Raw genomic sequence first — 16,106 nt, forward strand, 5'->3', positions numbered from 1 at the left:
TATAATTTTTATACAGCATCAATATAATTTTGAGTTGTGCTCTGTTTAATATTTTGTATATGTTCTTCATACTTATAATGTAAGAAAGCTCCATATTATTCCAATGAGTGGATCTCCCGTACTTCTCTTGACTTGTCACCTGTTACCAGACATTGAGAAGTTTTCAGTGTTTCTGTTGCATTGCTACAATGTGCATCTTTAATCAAATGGTCCCTTTTCTTTCTAGGGGGAGATTCCATTTGGATACATTCACAGGAGTGGGACAACTGGGTCAAAGGAAAGATTCCTATAGTCCAGCCAAATTGTTTCAGCCCTCTAGTACAGTGTCCCAGGGGCCCTGAGGGCAAGGTGGGGTCATTTTCTTATTGATTCATATGAATTATTGTCGTCATACTAATCTTTTGTCAGTTATATCCATGGTAAAAATCTTTTCCAAGTTTCTGGCTTGTTCTTTCACTCACTTTTGATAAACAGAAATTCTTAATTTTAGAAATCATTTCCTCCCTGCAGTCATAAAGATGTCTGCCTATATTTTCTTCTACATGTGGCTTTCCCATTAAGTCCTTCATCCTTCTGGAATAGATTTGCATGGGGTAAAATCAGGGATCTGTAATGCTATCTCTGTCAAATTCTCCATATATGTGTTTCCACATACATGTGAGTCTGTTTTTAGGCTCTCTGTTCTGTTTAATTTTTGTGTACTGTGTTTTTATATAAACCTATAGGAATTAAGATAGCTTTATAAGTCTTGATATCTAGAGGAAAAGTTCTTTCCCAGGGATGTCTTGGCTCTTCTCAGACCAGTGCTCCTTTACTTTAGAATTAGTTTGTCAAATTCACCAAAAATTCCTATTGGAATTTTGATTAGAATTGCATTGAATGTACAAACTAACTTGGGAAAAATGATACTTGAAAAATCAAATTGTCCTGCAGAAACATGACATTCAGGGTTTTTTTTAAACACCCTATAATAAAGTTATAGTTTTCTGCATAAATGTCCTGTACATTTTTGTCAGGTTTATTCTCAGAAACTCTATATTTTTGTTGCTATTGTAAATGGTATCTTTTCTTAAATTTGTTTGTTGGTAGCCTACCAAAATGCCATTAACTTTTGTATATTATCTTATATCCAGTCATCTTAATAAACTCTTATTAAATAATACAAGCTTGTGTTCGAGTAAAAATTTGTTACGAATTCATTTAAACTAAAATATTTCATTCTACCTGTGACTGATATCAATTAATCCTCAGAAATTAAAAACAAACTAAAGGATAAAAGTACTGATAGAACGTATGATTCTCAGAATTTGAAAATAAAGAATAAGAATACTGATAGAAGGTATAATCTTCTTCTCAAATTACACTTTCATCTTTTCATTTTCTAATTCTTATGCCTCAGAAGGTTGTCTTGTGCTTACTTAACGAGCAGACTAAAGAAGGATAATTTTTAAAAGCAGTCCCAGGGTTGAAAGCATGTAGAAATGGGTTCCTATGACTAAGAATAAGCAAAACATAGAAAAGTTTGTAATATATTACATTATGATTCTTTTCCATAGCCACTCCAAGCACTGTCAGAGTCTGTTAATCTCACTGCTTTATGCCCTACAAACCACACAATGACTGTACTATCAGCAAGATTGTTTTTTAACTGATTCCCAGATCCTTTCTTGCTCCTAATGGATCTAAGCAACTGTAAAAGGATAACAAGAGATGTCCAAAAGAAAAGGTACAGCCTAAATGAAAGAAAGTATGCACCATCTAATTCATTTCAAGCCAGACCACACTTGAATGGAAACTGCAGAGGGGTAAAAAACAAATGTGCCTTTGAACAGGTCTAATTCTTGGCCTTGAATCATTAACAAGGATTTTTTTAACTAGTGTCAATGACAATGGATGAAAGGAGATAGACATCTACTCTATAGCTACTAAGCTGAGATCAGAGATACAAATTGGAATTTCATGATACAAACAGAAGAACAGCTGGAATATTGCAAGACTATTAATTCTTATCTATTACCAGGATAAAGCTGTTTTATTAATGCTTATACAGTCCTCTAAAAAATTCTGACAAAATGATATCCGACTAGTCCAAAATTTTTGTTTGACGAGATATAGGTGTCACTCATAGATTTGGTTCAGATCTATGCTAAAATATGGCACCAAAAACTTGCTAACTTCTTTCTATAATGATACTACTAGGATATTAGGAGGTTTTATAAAGGGTTTTAATCTAGTTAAAAAAACATGTACAATTCTGATTTCTACCAAAATGAGTCCCTCAAATTTATATAATGTCTGCAAAACTCCACCCCTGATTTCTGAACTGTTCCCCTACTATAAAGGAATAAGGAAACATAAACTGTGCTCAAAACTGTACATAAGCCAGCAAGCAAGTTGAAAGAACATTAAGGACATGGACTGTTTTATCCTTCCTAGAAAATTTCACAAAGTGGCAGGATAAATGGAAGGATGGATGTCTAGAATCCTGAAAAGTGGTACAGTCCACAATTATAAAGTCAATACATGACAAGAGATAAAAATCAGTGATGTATATAGAAGAACCACTGCCTTACCGGTTTGCTGTGAAGCATCTACCAGAAGCACAATTTTTGATCGATTATCAGGACCTGATGCATTTGTCTCTTTCTGAGTAGCTACATTTTTCACCAATGGCCGTTTGCTTTTTATGTGCTGTTGTAAAAGTTGTTGCTGATTTAAATAAAAAAAAAAAATTAAGATCCTACTCAACGAACTCAACATTATAAAATACACATCCACTATAAAATACACCTAAATGTATGCTCCAAATTAGTGGCTCCCAACCCATGAGGAAACAGTTACTGTGTTAGGATTTCATGAAATTATCTTCAGCCAATCATAATAGGCTAAATAATGTATTATACACACATTTATACACTATTTTTCAAATAACCATTAATACTACTATGATTAATAAAATATGAATTCATTTTTAATTACTTGCATTTTTAATTTTCTCAATAATTAATAAACAATAGGAGTATAATCATGTCATTTAAGGGATGGTAAATTTTTATTTAAAAGGGTAATAGAAAGGGTGGCAACTTATCCAAAGGCTAAATTTAGTACTATTTATTTATTTTTATTTTATTTTTTTTTGTGAGGAAGATCAGCCCTGAGCTAACATCCATGCCAATCCTCCTCTTTTTGCTGAGGAAGTCTGGCCCTGGGCTAACATCTGTGCCCATCTTCCTCCACTTTATATGGGACACCGCCACAGCGTGGTTTGACGAGCAGTGCACTGGTGCACGCCCAGGATCCGAACCTGGGCCGCCAGCAGCGGAGCGCCCGCACTTAACTGCTATGCCACAGGCCCGGCCCAAATTTTAGTTTTATGATAGCAATGAAGTACAAAAGAAATTTCTGCTTTGGAGTTTAAAAAGAAAATATAAAATAGCTGATCCTTTCCTTCATTTTTAAAAATATGAGTATTCATTATTTAATAGCAAATTACATAATAGAACTCTGAATTTAACTTCCTAAATTCAAGTGCTGGTAATGCACTATGAGAAATCATGTTTCTTCAACATCTGAAAGTTATGTACTATTATCTTATTTTCAATACTTATTTCTTTTGATTCCCAGAGGTCTCAAAATGATTTCCTTTGATCCAGAGTGTTTCCATGAATGAACACTAAAAGCAGAGGTTGCTTGTTTGTATTTTAATTTGTAAAAAGTATGTCAGAAGACAGCAAAGACTTTTCACTGAAGAAGCTGAGCTAATGGAATCTAGGAAAGCATTAGCTCCTTAATGATACAGTCATAAGATGCATCTAAGAAGTCACCTTGCCTTTATTAGCTCAAAAGTGCCGAGAAGATGGTTTTTCTCCCATTTCCTCTGATATTAAGGACTCAACAGAATAGTAACCTTTTAGTTAAGAAACAGTTACCTAGAATAAACCTTAATTCTCTCGTGATTTCAAGGCCTTCATGTCTTTTTTTTTTCCCCAGTCAAAAGGCTGGTCCTGGCTAAAGGTGGTTTCACACATTTATCTTTCATTTTCTTCAGCCCTAGAAGACCCTGTGTTCATTTAATACGGTAAAGCATCCTTTGAAGAACAAACTGCTATTCCTACTAAAAATTCATAAGAATAGAAACAATGAAGTTGAAGAAAGTTAATCAATCACAAATGTTCTTTTCCATATCTCCTGCTGAATTCTGAAGACCGAAATATCCTGAATTGTATTAGCCATTCAACACTGCTAGCACAGACTCCAAATTAACCACTTATTAATATTGGTGTCACTATGCAATTTTTATCACTAAATTAACATAATTTGGAAATATTTATGCATTATGTTTATGTAAAACTCTGATGGAACTTGACGACTATAAATTATATCACCAATTAAGAATGAGGAACAATAAAAAAATAGGAAAAATTACTTATAAACGCTATACCTTTGACTATTTTTTAATAGTGAATGAAATGTTTTATAGTAAATTCAGCATTAAAGGCTGATCAATATAAGTAGCAAATTATTTATACTATTATTAACAACAAAAATATCAAACATAAAAGTCAATTAAAATCATTCACTTACTTTTGGTACCACTGGCCCTCTGTTACTATTTCTGCTTCGATGACTGGACAATGGGAAGACCTGTCCAAGCTGATTTGGACGCTCAGTGCATTCTGTGGTTATAGTATTCACAGTATTTGCAGTCTGAAAGGTGTTGGAGTAAGGTGTAGGAAAAGGATGATAGAAACCCATAACTTGGGCACACGGTGCTGGCATCAGCTGATAATATGTATACTCTGTAGAAACAGGTGGCTGAGCAGATATAATGGGGTAGGCAAGGTATGGTCCAGCAGGGTTTGGATTGGGCTGTTGCCATCGTATGTCATTGTTATATAATGGAAACTGTCTGTAAAACCAAATCAAAAAAGAACAAATATATTGACAAGTCTAAAAGTAATGCTAAAACAAAATCTCTTAACTCATTTTAATAAAAGAAAAAACAGTTCAGAACAGTGGCTTCATAATGATTCTGAAAAAGGAGATAAAATTACCATCTTATAAATTTCTTTGCTATAGTTAGAGATTATTACATACACGTAATAACAATTTAAATGACAGTATACAGAAATTCATCCTGATAGTTTTACTGCATTCCAAAATTTTAAAAGTACATACCATTCTTATTTGTAACTCTCCCCTCAACCTCCTCAAGATATTTCTGCCTAAAAGTTGGACACCTAGCTGTTGGATCTGCCAACAAAGGTAATCCAAAGTTCCCATCCAATGCTAACAACTACGACAGCCTTCTGCAAAAAGCAGGGTAAGGTCATCACTGGGTAAGGTGATCATTATAATAGGTGATTTGATTCTTCTACCTCTCATACTTCAGTTCAGTCTCAGTGCCTCCTACTCCTCTCCCATACTCCCCTAACCACTTGGCCTAGTCCAGCTCTTTTCCTGGCTCCCTCCTTGGCAATGGAAGCAGGCTCCAGGTCCAAGGGAAAGAAAAGAAGAAAAAGACAAGCCTGGCCACTGCCATCTTATCCCTAGCATCAGAGCGTCTTCCAGTACAGTTCCTATGATGCCCCAGCAAGATTCCTCCTGTCTCAGCAGTCCTCCTCGCACAAGGTTGCTGCTGACAAATGAGGGGTCACGGAGAGCTGGAGCACAGCGCTTTTCCTCACTATTCCCATGACAAAGCAAAAGGGAAAAATGTTCAATGCCGTAATTCTAAGAATATTTTTAAACAATCTACTGGCTGGCTTACTCATGAATTCTCAAAGATTATTTGGTAAGAAAAATTAAATTTATCATACTGTACATTTGGCCATTCTGTCAAAGACAAAAATAGTATTATTAAATTTAGTTTACAAATCACTTCAAACATAGTCCAACACAGGTCAAAGATTTTTAATATAATGCTAACTTCAATTGAGAAGGATCCCTTAGCTTCTACTGTTTGTCCAATCCTGAAAACTACTGAGTTTCAGATTATTAATGTGAATATTTAATATTTGAGAAGCCAGTTGTAGTGGTCTCCTATCTCATACATCTAGAATTTCTCAAAGAATGTGCCTTGGCACATTAGTGTGCCACAATGGGTTATAGATATAGAAACAGATGCAGAAATACTGATTGCCTTAGCCCTCAGGGGTAGTTGGGCAGAGCCTAGAGGAGTATAATTTTCTGTGTGTGATATAAGTTGAAAGAGGCTGAATGTACTTTTATACAGCAATAACATGAACAACATCAATGAAGTGCTAAACATTCAGACAGTCTAAGCAGGGTTAGAAAGGCTATCGTGGGGCCAGCCCCGTGGCATAGCAGTTAAGTGTGCGTGCTCCGCTGCTGGCGGCCCGGGTTCAGATCCCGGGCACACACTGATGCACCGCTTGTCAGGCCATGCTGTGGCAGCAGCCCATATAAAGCGGAGGAAGATGGGCACAGACGTTAGGCCAGGGCCAGTCTTCCTCAGCAAAAAGAGGAGGATTGGCGTGGATGTTAGCTCAGGGCCAATCTTCCTCACAAAAAAAAAAAAAAGAAAGAAAGAAAAAGAAAGAAAGAAACATAGAAAGGCTACCGTGACTATCACAAGTTACACCCTAACCACTAGGTCACACATTATCTGAATTGTAAACATTTTGCTAAGTCACCCTGTGACTACATAGCACATAAGCTAAATTTAAACTAGAATCAGAGTCTAAAGATATAGGCTAACCATAAAAGCTTTGAAGTTAAGTACTACCCCTTGGTATGTTCTTCTTATGCCAGACTGTCTTGGCAATTATGATTAGATGTCTAATCTCAAAAAAGAGTTTCTGTTCACCTCTTTCTGAATAATTCATTCCTCCCTTTGAGTTAATTTCAAACAAATCTCAATGACTTATTATAGAAGATATATCCAAAGAACTCCATTTCCCGTTAGAAAGAATGAGAAAAAAATCCATGTTAAGAATTTCCAAATTTCTACATCATTTGGATTTATTTACTCCTCTGAAAAAATAAAGAAATGGTTAATGTTTAAAAGTTATAAAAGGAAAAAAATTAAGAAGTATGTTTTGCCAACTTCTGTATTTTCCTACCCCCTGTACCCTCCAAAAAGAAAATAATAATAAACAAATTACCTATTGGACTGGTTTTCCTGCACAAATGGATAACAAGTAATCAGGTAACTGGGAATTGGAGTTGGTTCTACACCAGAAACATTTCCATTATCATTTGGGAGTGCCATAGGGATCATAAATGTATCAGGATTCTTCTTCTGGGGAATAAATGGCTCTACCTCAGCTGACAGCTTGACATTCTTCAAAAAGAAAGTGAAACACATTATTAACAAATGAGCAAAAAACTTAATATAAATTCACAATTTAACAATAGAAGAGTCAGTCTTTATAAACAATAATTAGGTTTCTTCTCAGAATTCAAAAAACATCCAAAGGACCAGAAACGTCAAATTAAAATAATTAAATATGATTAAGTTATTTAGACAAAGCCATCAAATAAAATAGGGAAAAACTTATCAAAAGTTACTACATTTCAATGAAATCATTTCTTATGTAACCAAAGCTGTTAAAACAATCAAGAGAACACGGAAGTCATACCTCAAGAGTCCAAAAATAAAGTTGGTAGTAAGAAATCTAGCTCTTCAGACAAAACAATGTGTTTTTGACTAATTTTGTTAAGGGAAAAAAATCATTAAACAGAGTTCTGAAGAACAATTACTTTATATTTGTTTGAATAGTCTAAAAAACAGTCTATTTCTGTTGATTTCAGGAAATTAGATTAGCATGGTTAAATTAACAGGAAGGAAAATGTCTTAAGATGAATGAAAAAAATTACCTAACATAAGGGGAAAAGAACTTCTAGTTCACAGCTAAACTGGGAAAAAAATGAGTACTTTAGTTTCCCAGTAGACATGTAGAGCAAACTAAACTAATGCAGAATATGTATTACATTTTAGTTTATTTTGTATCTTTTGTTATAATAAATCTATACAGATTTAAAAGACATTAAAAAAACAAAAGTATTTAAGGATGCACATGTGGGTGACAAAACTATAAAGAAAAGTAAATAAGATCTATAAAAGTCAGCATAGGAATTACTCTTAGCAAAGAGCTTGTGATTGGGAGGAGGCACCTGGAAAGCTTCTGGGGTACCTGGCAAGTTCTATATTCTAACTTGGGTGATACTTACAAGGTGTTCACCTTATAATAAATCACTTAGCTATACATTGGTTTTATGCAGTTTTCTTTCTGTGTTTGTTATATTTAACAACAAATTTAAAATTTTAATTATAAAAAGAAAAAAAATCTATAGGCACATTCTGCAAAAGCAGAATGTTAAAAACCACATAAATATTACAATCTAAAAAGATATTAAACACTTCTTTAAGAAATCAGTAAGTGAAATGCAATCCAATGTTTCAACCACTCAACTCAATTACCTCAAAGCAATAGTGTGAACTAGAACTTTATCCCAACAAATCCACTAGGGTGGCATTTATTAGAAGCTCCCACCAAGGCACAGTTCTCAGAATAAATTTCAGGCATGTTTCTCACAAAAGTAATCAGTAATGAATCCAAGAAAATCTAAAGACAAGACTTGATATGCTCAATACACAGCCTTTATTCAGAAAATTAGTTCTCTAAAAAGAGTCCACTGTCAATATTCAGAAATGCTTGTTAAAGGGGGGAGAGGGAGAAGAAATCTGAACTCTATAGCAGTATTAATTCAATATCCTTCCTCCCAACCTGGTTTAACTTTGAAGTCTACTTTTGTACTATTAACCAAATCTGAAGTAGATATAGTAATTGCACTTACAAAACTATCTGTGAACTGAAGTTGGTTTCTTGAATTTCAACAAAAAGGAAGCAGAAACTGCTTCAAATGCTAATAGCATAAGTCAGTAATTTTCACTGTAATAGTCATTAGAACTCAAAAATTATTTATATAAGGTATAAAATATCAACCTAATAAATGTTTCCCCAATTAGGGGAAAAAAGCTGATTTTCAACAATAATGCACAGATAATGGAAACCTGCTTTATCTAGTTCATACATATGCATAAGAGGGAAAACCTAAATCACATTTTAACTATGCTAAACATGTAATTTTTTTTTAAAGAAGTAACAACTGCTGATTTTATTTTATTTTATTTATTTATTTTTTTTGTGAGGAAGATCAGCCCTGAGCTAACATCCAATCCCAATCCTCCTCTTTTTTGCTGAGGAAGATTGGCTCTGGGCTAACATCCATGCCCATCTTCCTCTACTTTATATGGGATGCCGCCACAGCATGGCTTGACAAGCGGTGCGTTGGTGCACGCCCGGGATCCAATCCTGCGAATCTGGGGACGCCAAAGTGGAGCGGACACACTTAACTGCTGCACCACCAGGCCGGCCCCCTAAACATGTAATTTTTAGAATTTCTTTTAAAAACCAAAAAGTCCTTTTGAAAATATGAGAACTCTCTGAACAGTTTTATAAACCTGGACTAGAAGACACTAGGATTTTATTTTTAAAGCAAGGAATATGGTTATATCAAATTCTCAGTCTAATATGAAAAAAGGAACAATACTAATATAATTGTAAAGAAATAAGGTAATTTAAAAGTAACACTTTTCCTGACAACCCCTCCCCCTGCAAAATAATACCAACTCATAAATTACTTCAGTAACAACAAATTCAAATTCTTGTTCAAGTCAAGGTTGCAACAAGTTTTTTATACCTAGTTTCATTTGCACTTTATAAGAGTTTTATGATCTTAGGCAATCCACTGTACAAAAAGTGTTATGCATAATTTACAACTACTGTCTGCACATATACACAGTATATACCCTTAAATATTAGGTTTGTATTGGTTTCTATTGTAAGTGCAATTCTAGGTATCAGAGTCCAACAATAAAACTCACAAACACTGAAATGATCCTTTGTTTTTAGCAAAAAAGAGAAGCTGCTGTAGTCAACAGCTGCACAAACAGAAGATGTCACTAGTAGGAACAGACTGGCAAACTTTCCCCTGCAGTTATAACTGTGTCTGGTTTTCAAAGTTGCTTATTGTGACTTTGGGGTCTTCAGTATCATACATCAAAATGCAGCACCTGTTGTTCTCAAGCCTGAAAAGTAATGTTAAGATCCCAAACTATTCCTAAAACTCCACATAATAAAGCCCATACAGACCATATGTTAAGTAAGTAACAGATTCTGGCAATATTTCAATCACGTAAGCACAGAAATCAAAGAACAATGTCTTACATAGTGGACAACAAAATGTTATGAAAAAATTAGACCAGTTACTTCATACAATGACACTCCTCAGTTTGAATTTCTGTGTTTAGTCTCTCTACTTTTGCGAAGATCTATTTTTTATAGCAGAATTGTCTCCTTAGAGAAAATATAAATCGGAATAAGTCTAAGCTACACAGAACAAAGTCTATTCCTGTACTACTATTTCCTTAAAAAAAAAACTATCTACATAGTAAAATTATCTTTATCTTTCAGCAATTATTTCAAAATTTTCCAAACTAATGAAAAATCATAATAATCTCAGAAACCTGTATTTGGAAAAAAAACAAGTAGTTTCACATTCATTTTGAATTTTGCATATTAAAACAAACGTCAATAATATAATTTCTTTGATGTGAATAATCTAGAAAACCCAAGAATTTATCAGAACATAAAACTATAAAGTTATGTTTAAAAGAGTTTATTAACAAATGCATTCAGATCATGAGAGTCTATATAATTCAACAAATATGCATGGAGCACATGTTCTGGAAAGAGCACCTGGTTTAGGTGCTAGACTTAAACTAGACTGGCTTAGGGAAAATGAGCAAACATTACTATGAAGCACACATCAGCAGGAAACGCACACTAAACTCCTCTGAGACAGAACCTCCAGAAGATGCAAATAATTTTCCCAGATTAAGCAATATAAAAATGACACCCACTTAAAATCACAACTGAAGCAGAACATAGTAAGGCACTCTCCCACAGTGAAATTTCAGTACGTACCACACACCTACAGAAAAAATATATAACCATGCAAACCCTCAACATTCTTTCTATGTTAAGGCAAAAATATGATATATCAAACATTAAGATGTTTTACATCTCATGGCCAAAGATAAAATAAATGTCTTCTGAAGGAAAAAATGATTAATGCTTAAGAGATACCTGATGGCTGTATTGTTTTCTGATTGGAATTGCTTATACTGAAAGTAAACCACTTGCCAAAACAAACTGCAGTAGTTATATATATATATATATATATATATATATATATATAAGTTTTGCAAGACTTCAGAAAACACTGAGGAAAAAAAAATCAAAGAACTTAATTTAGACTCTGCCCACTTGCTTTGCTATCCAAACATTTTCCCCCTTTTCTTAAAACAAACCACATCTAATCCTGTTAAAATCTGATGGTATTTTTCGAAAAACCAGCTTTCTAAATTTAATACTAGTTTTTGGGTTATCTGATTTATTAATTTCTGTTTTTAATTTACTTTCTTTCTTGCTTTGATGAGGTTTTCCGTAACTTCTTGCCTTGGATGCTTAATTTTTATTTTGCTTTTAAAAAACATTTATGACGAGGCATTTGCCCCAGAGTATAGCTTCAGCCACATCCCACAGACTTTCATATGCAGTATTTTAATACTTTTCAATGACCTATAATTCTACTTTTTTATTCACTCTTTCATTTAAAGGCTTAGGGAAAAATGCTTTTTTAAATTTCCAAATGGTATTCTCACTAAATGAGCATTATTCACTTTCTTTTTTGATTATAAAAGTATTATTTTTAAAATCTGTTAAGACAGTCATTTACCTATAACCATAAAGGCCAACTATAAGTATTACTGAATAAAAAACATTTTATAGTAAATTACTTATTTTATAGTAAATTACTTGCAGTGCTGATATAATCTGAAGTCTATAAATTATTTAAAGGAAAAAATTATAAGCCAGATAATTTTGTATCTTTATTGGTGAAGAGCACTTTCCATGAAGTCATATGTATTTGTTACACATTTGCTTTTCTAAGAGTTAAAGACATTAGTGATGAATAATTTTGTAAATTCTTTTAAAAGAACTTATCTAATGTTAATGTACTAAAAATTAAGCCAATGTTTAAATTACTTCATAATACAAAAGAGACTGTAAATCTAAGTGTTCTGTCACTTCTAAGGTCATTGTTTATTAAAAAAATCTCAAAACACTGTCCTAAATTTCCTAAAAATAGAAACACTAAGCCTTTATAAACAAAACGAACTCCATGATTTATTCTTCACATCCCTTTACTCCAGCTTTTTCTTTTACAGACAAAAAAAAAATGCACTATACCACGTAATATCTGTTCTTAGAACATCTAACTCTGGCAGTTAAAATTAAGCTACTTGTTTTGATTTAACACAGTCTTGCCAAAAGAGAATACTCCTGAGATTCTCTAAATTATAACACTCTTTCAAATAGTCATTATTGCAATTAAGGCTATTCTCTAGCACAGGTTCCAGTAACTTTTCATGATCTTGATCAACATTTACACAGTTTATCCTTCTACACAAAGATCTTATGTTAAAACAAAAAAAAGAGGTAAGTCAAGAACAGCAACATGAATGCCTTCAGGCAAAATACACTTTGATTTTTTAAAAGTTACACTTGTGCAATACTCCAAGGATTTCAATTAGGTTAGGATGAAATGCAGCAAGTCCATTAGCGTTCTATTTTGTTTTTAATTGCGTCGAATTCTTGATTACCCATGCCAGTAGGTGCTGGGAGGCAGGGATGACGACAATGTAAAAAATAATCTAAAACAATAGTTTTTGCCCCTCAAAAGTTTCGGTATTTTCCATTCTTGAGACCTCTATGAAATGACTTAATTTGATGAAGTTGAAGTTTATTCACCATGCATTCCCCACTTCCCCTATCTGTATTAAGTACCGTTTTTTAAAAATCAAACTTCTATGAACTGCTAAGCACTACAAGATTATAAGTAAGTTTTAATGCTGTAGGCATGTGCAGAAATTCTGAATATAAACCAAAACTGGTTTAAAAGGAGAAAACACTTTGTGAGGAAAAATGAAAATTCAGCACATACCACATATATTTTTAATGACTTTTACCTATCTAAATTCACTTCATTCGTAAAAATATAAAAGTATATTCCAAATAACCTGGAAAAGCCAGCACATTACTCTATGGTATAGTGGAAACAATCAAGAACTCCACAAAATTGAGAAATCTCAGTTCTAGCCCCTAATCTACCATTAAGTTAATGGTTCTTATTAGCCTTTTTTCAATGATAGATCCCCTTGAGAATATGATGAAAATAATGGAGTCTTGTCCCAGAAAAATGCTAATATAAAATGAAGCACACTCCTTCCAGGTCATCCATGGACCCCTGAATTAACTGCCTACAGCAAGAACTAGGCAAAGCAGCATCAGTTTTCTGGATCTCAGTTCCTGTGAGTATGGGGTGGGGGGCGAGTGGAACGGGGAAAGGGGGTGGTTCAAATTGTGCCCTCATTTAGGATTAGGCTAGGGAACAGGCAGGAGGTACTGCAGGGAAAAAAAGGAAAAAATTCTTCAACAGAAAATCTACATTCATGATTTTTTTCTAATCCCTAAATTTCTTCAAGGTTTTAGTAGGTTGTGGACTTTGGAAAGATGTAGGATGAAAGAAAAGGCTTTCTAGTTTAAATAATTTCCATAGCACTTGCTGTTAGATAATCACACACAAACATCTATGCTAAAAGTTACCATCTAAATAGTTAATTATATTTCCTCTAGGATGAAAGGAACCATAAGTATACATATGGTAGCATTACTGGTTACAGTTCTGGCATCATGGTGACGGACCAAAATGTTTAACCCTTTCATTAGTGACACACATACAAGAAAATCGTTCAAGAAAATTTCCTATTCATCTGTCAGGCTTTGAGATCTCAGGCATTTTTGACAGATACTCAAAAAATTGTTTTTCATTAAACTGGATACAGGCTGTATATAGAATACTCTAGGTCACAGGAAAGCCTGTATACATTTGTCAAGAGGCTCCAATCCATTTTGCTTTGGTAAATCCAGGTATTGTTTCAGAAAACTCCTTTGTGTTTTCAGAGTCTAATTCACATAAAGCTTTTTTTTAATCAAAGCTTTCATAAAAACAAATATACACAACTAGGAAGCTGTGCTTTGCCTGCTAAAAGAGCCCGATTCCAAAATCAGAACTGGCTCTGACCACCTAGATATATACATATACAGGAATTTGAAAAATCTTGTCTTATTTTTGCAGGTGCTAATTATCCATTTGTAAAATAACTAGGCGAATCACTAGTCTCTCTTTTTCCTTCATCTGTTTGCCTAGTTCATCACTGGGCAAAGTCCTCCCACGAAAAGGCGAATGGACAGTGAATAAACTTCGACTTCATCAAATTAAGTCGTTTCATAGTCTCAAGAACGCAAAATACTGAAACTTTTGGAGGGAAAAAAAACTATTACTTTAGATTATTTTCTACATTGTCATCATCCTCACCTCTCAGCACCTACTAGCATGGATAATCAAGAATTTGATGCAATTCAAAACAAAATAGAACATTTAAACGGGACTACTTTGCGACTATGAAAACAGGCTTGCAAATGAATTCACGCTTCGGATCCTACACAATTAAAATATAAGTTCGATTTTCAAAAAAATACTAATTTTTGCAAAATAATTAGAACGGCAAGGGGAAACCGTAGTATTTCATATCTTAAAGGAAACACCTCCCTAAAACCATTGTAAAACAATGCTTCGCTCAATGAAACGTAGATCTAAAAAAGCTCATACTCCCCCCTTCATCTGTAGTTATCACACATTCTCTGACAGGCTTTCTTGTTAAGAAGACTCCAAAAGCCCTTCCACCTTGAGAACACATTCCAGAACTGAAGGGGATGGGGCGCGGGGGGGGACAGGGGTGGAATTCGCTGAAAGTTATAAAACCTCCTCTCGGGGAAGCACAGACAACTTGGAATCTTCTGGCCCCTTTCACTAAGCCAAGGAGGAAGGGCAAAATCGAGTCCCCAGCCCAGGGCGGGGGGTATCCAGAGCTGGAAAAGCCCCCACGCCCGAGGCAGCATCTGGAACAATGCAGGAGAGTGGGGAGCCGCGAGGCTCCCAGGCAAGGGGGGGTCTGCGCCCGCAGAAACTCAAGGGCTCCGGCCGTCCAGGCCCACGCTCGGAGACCAGGGCCCGTCCGGGAGGAAGCAGTGACCCCCAACCCCCGCCCGCCGGCCCAGCCCGAGACCGCGTACCTGGTCTGCGGGGGCTCGGTCCATGGCGCCTGCAGCCGTATCGGGCCCGCGTTAGTCGATGTGGAGAGCGCCTCGGGCCGCTTTCTCCATGGCCCCCCGCTCCGTTCGAGACCAGGCTCCGGACCTCCGCCCCTAGCTGGCTGGCCTGGACACAAAGTGCGGCTACGCCACTGGCCGAGGAGGTGCCTCCAGCTCCGGGAGATGGAGGAGGCGGCAGCAGCAGCCTCGGGGAAGGATCATCTGGGACGGAAGCCGAGGAGGGCCCAAATGGGCGGAAGGCGTAGTCGGAAATGGCGGCGAGCGAAGGGAAAGGAGGGGGAGGGGGCCGAGAAAGGCAGTGGGCCGAGGGACGGCAGAGGGCCTGAGCGGGAGGTAGCGGGAACCAGAGCTGGCCGACCTGGAGGCTGAGGCCAGGTGGTAATTCCTAGCAGCAGGTGCCCCGAACCACTCTGCGCTTTGCTCAGGACTTAACTGCCCCTCTGGACTGTTAAACTGAAGGACTGTCAGGCCACTCGGGACCCAGGACACCGGGTTCCAGTCTTCAGAGACCATTTCATTATCCCAAACTACCTCTTAGTGATGTTGGAAACGCTTTCAGCTGCCCACTATACATATGATACTTCCTTATATTACCCAGCTAAAGGGAAGCATGACTGTAAAGGAAAATACCACAGAAGGGCCACCAGGGAGAAACCGAGTCAGGAGGCTCCACAAATACTTATTGATTAGGTAATTCATTGTCCAGGTCCAGGCCCACCTCTAGGCTCATCAGCAGTTGATGTCGCCCATCTCAGAAGCCCAAATTTTACCTAGAGT

The 16,106-nt window shown here is 35.9% G+C and overlaps 1 protein-coding gene across 2 annotated transcripts in view; it reads right to left on the reverse strand.

Annotated features, from left to right (window-relative positions):
• The window catches only part of SECISBP2L (SECIS binding protein 2 like), a 54,520-nt gene extending 39,010 nt beyond the window's left edge, over positions 1 to 15,510 (reverse strand). Inside the window, exons 1-4 of one of the 2 annotated variants that reach the window (XM_058541535.1) lie at positions 15,291 to 15,510; positions 7,128 to 7,306; positions 4,585 to 4,909; positions 2,574 to 2,709 (exon numbers count right to left, since the gene is read on the reverse strand). In XM_058541535.1, the coding sequence (XP_058397518.1) occupies positions 2,574 to 2,709; positions 4,585 to 4,909; positions 7,128 to 7,306; positions 15,291 to 15,314 (664 nt within the window). In that variant the 5' untranslated portion in view covers positions 15,315 to 15,510. The remainder of the gene's footprint in view (positions 1 to 2,573; positions 2,710 to 4,584; positions 4,910 to 7,127; positions 7,307 to 15,290) is intronic. The other variant, XM_058541536.1, reaches the window with a different exon arrangement.
• Between the last annotated feature and the right edge of the window lie 596 nt (positions 15,511 to 16,106).

Source organism: Diceros bicornis, chromosome 5 (genome assembly GCF_020826845.1).
Source record: "Diceros bicornis minor isolate mBicDic1 chromosome 5, mDicBic1.mat.cur, whole genome shotgun sequence".
In the NCBI taxonomy this organism is placed as follows: Eukaryota; Metazoa; Chordata; class Mammalia; order Perissodactyla; family Rhinocerotidae; genus Diceros; species Diceros bicornis.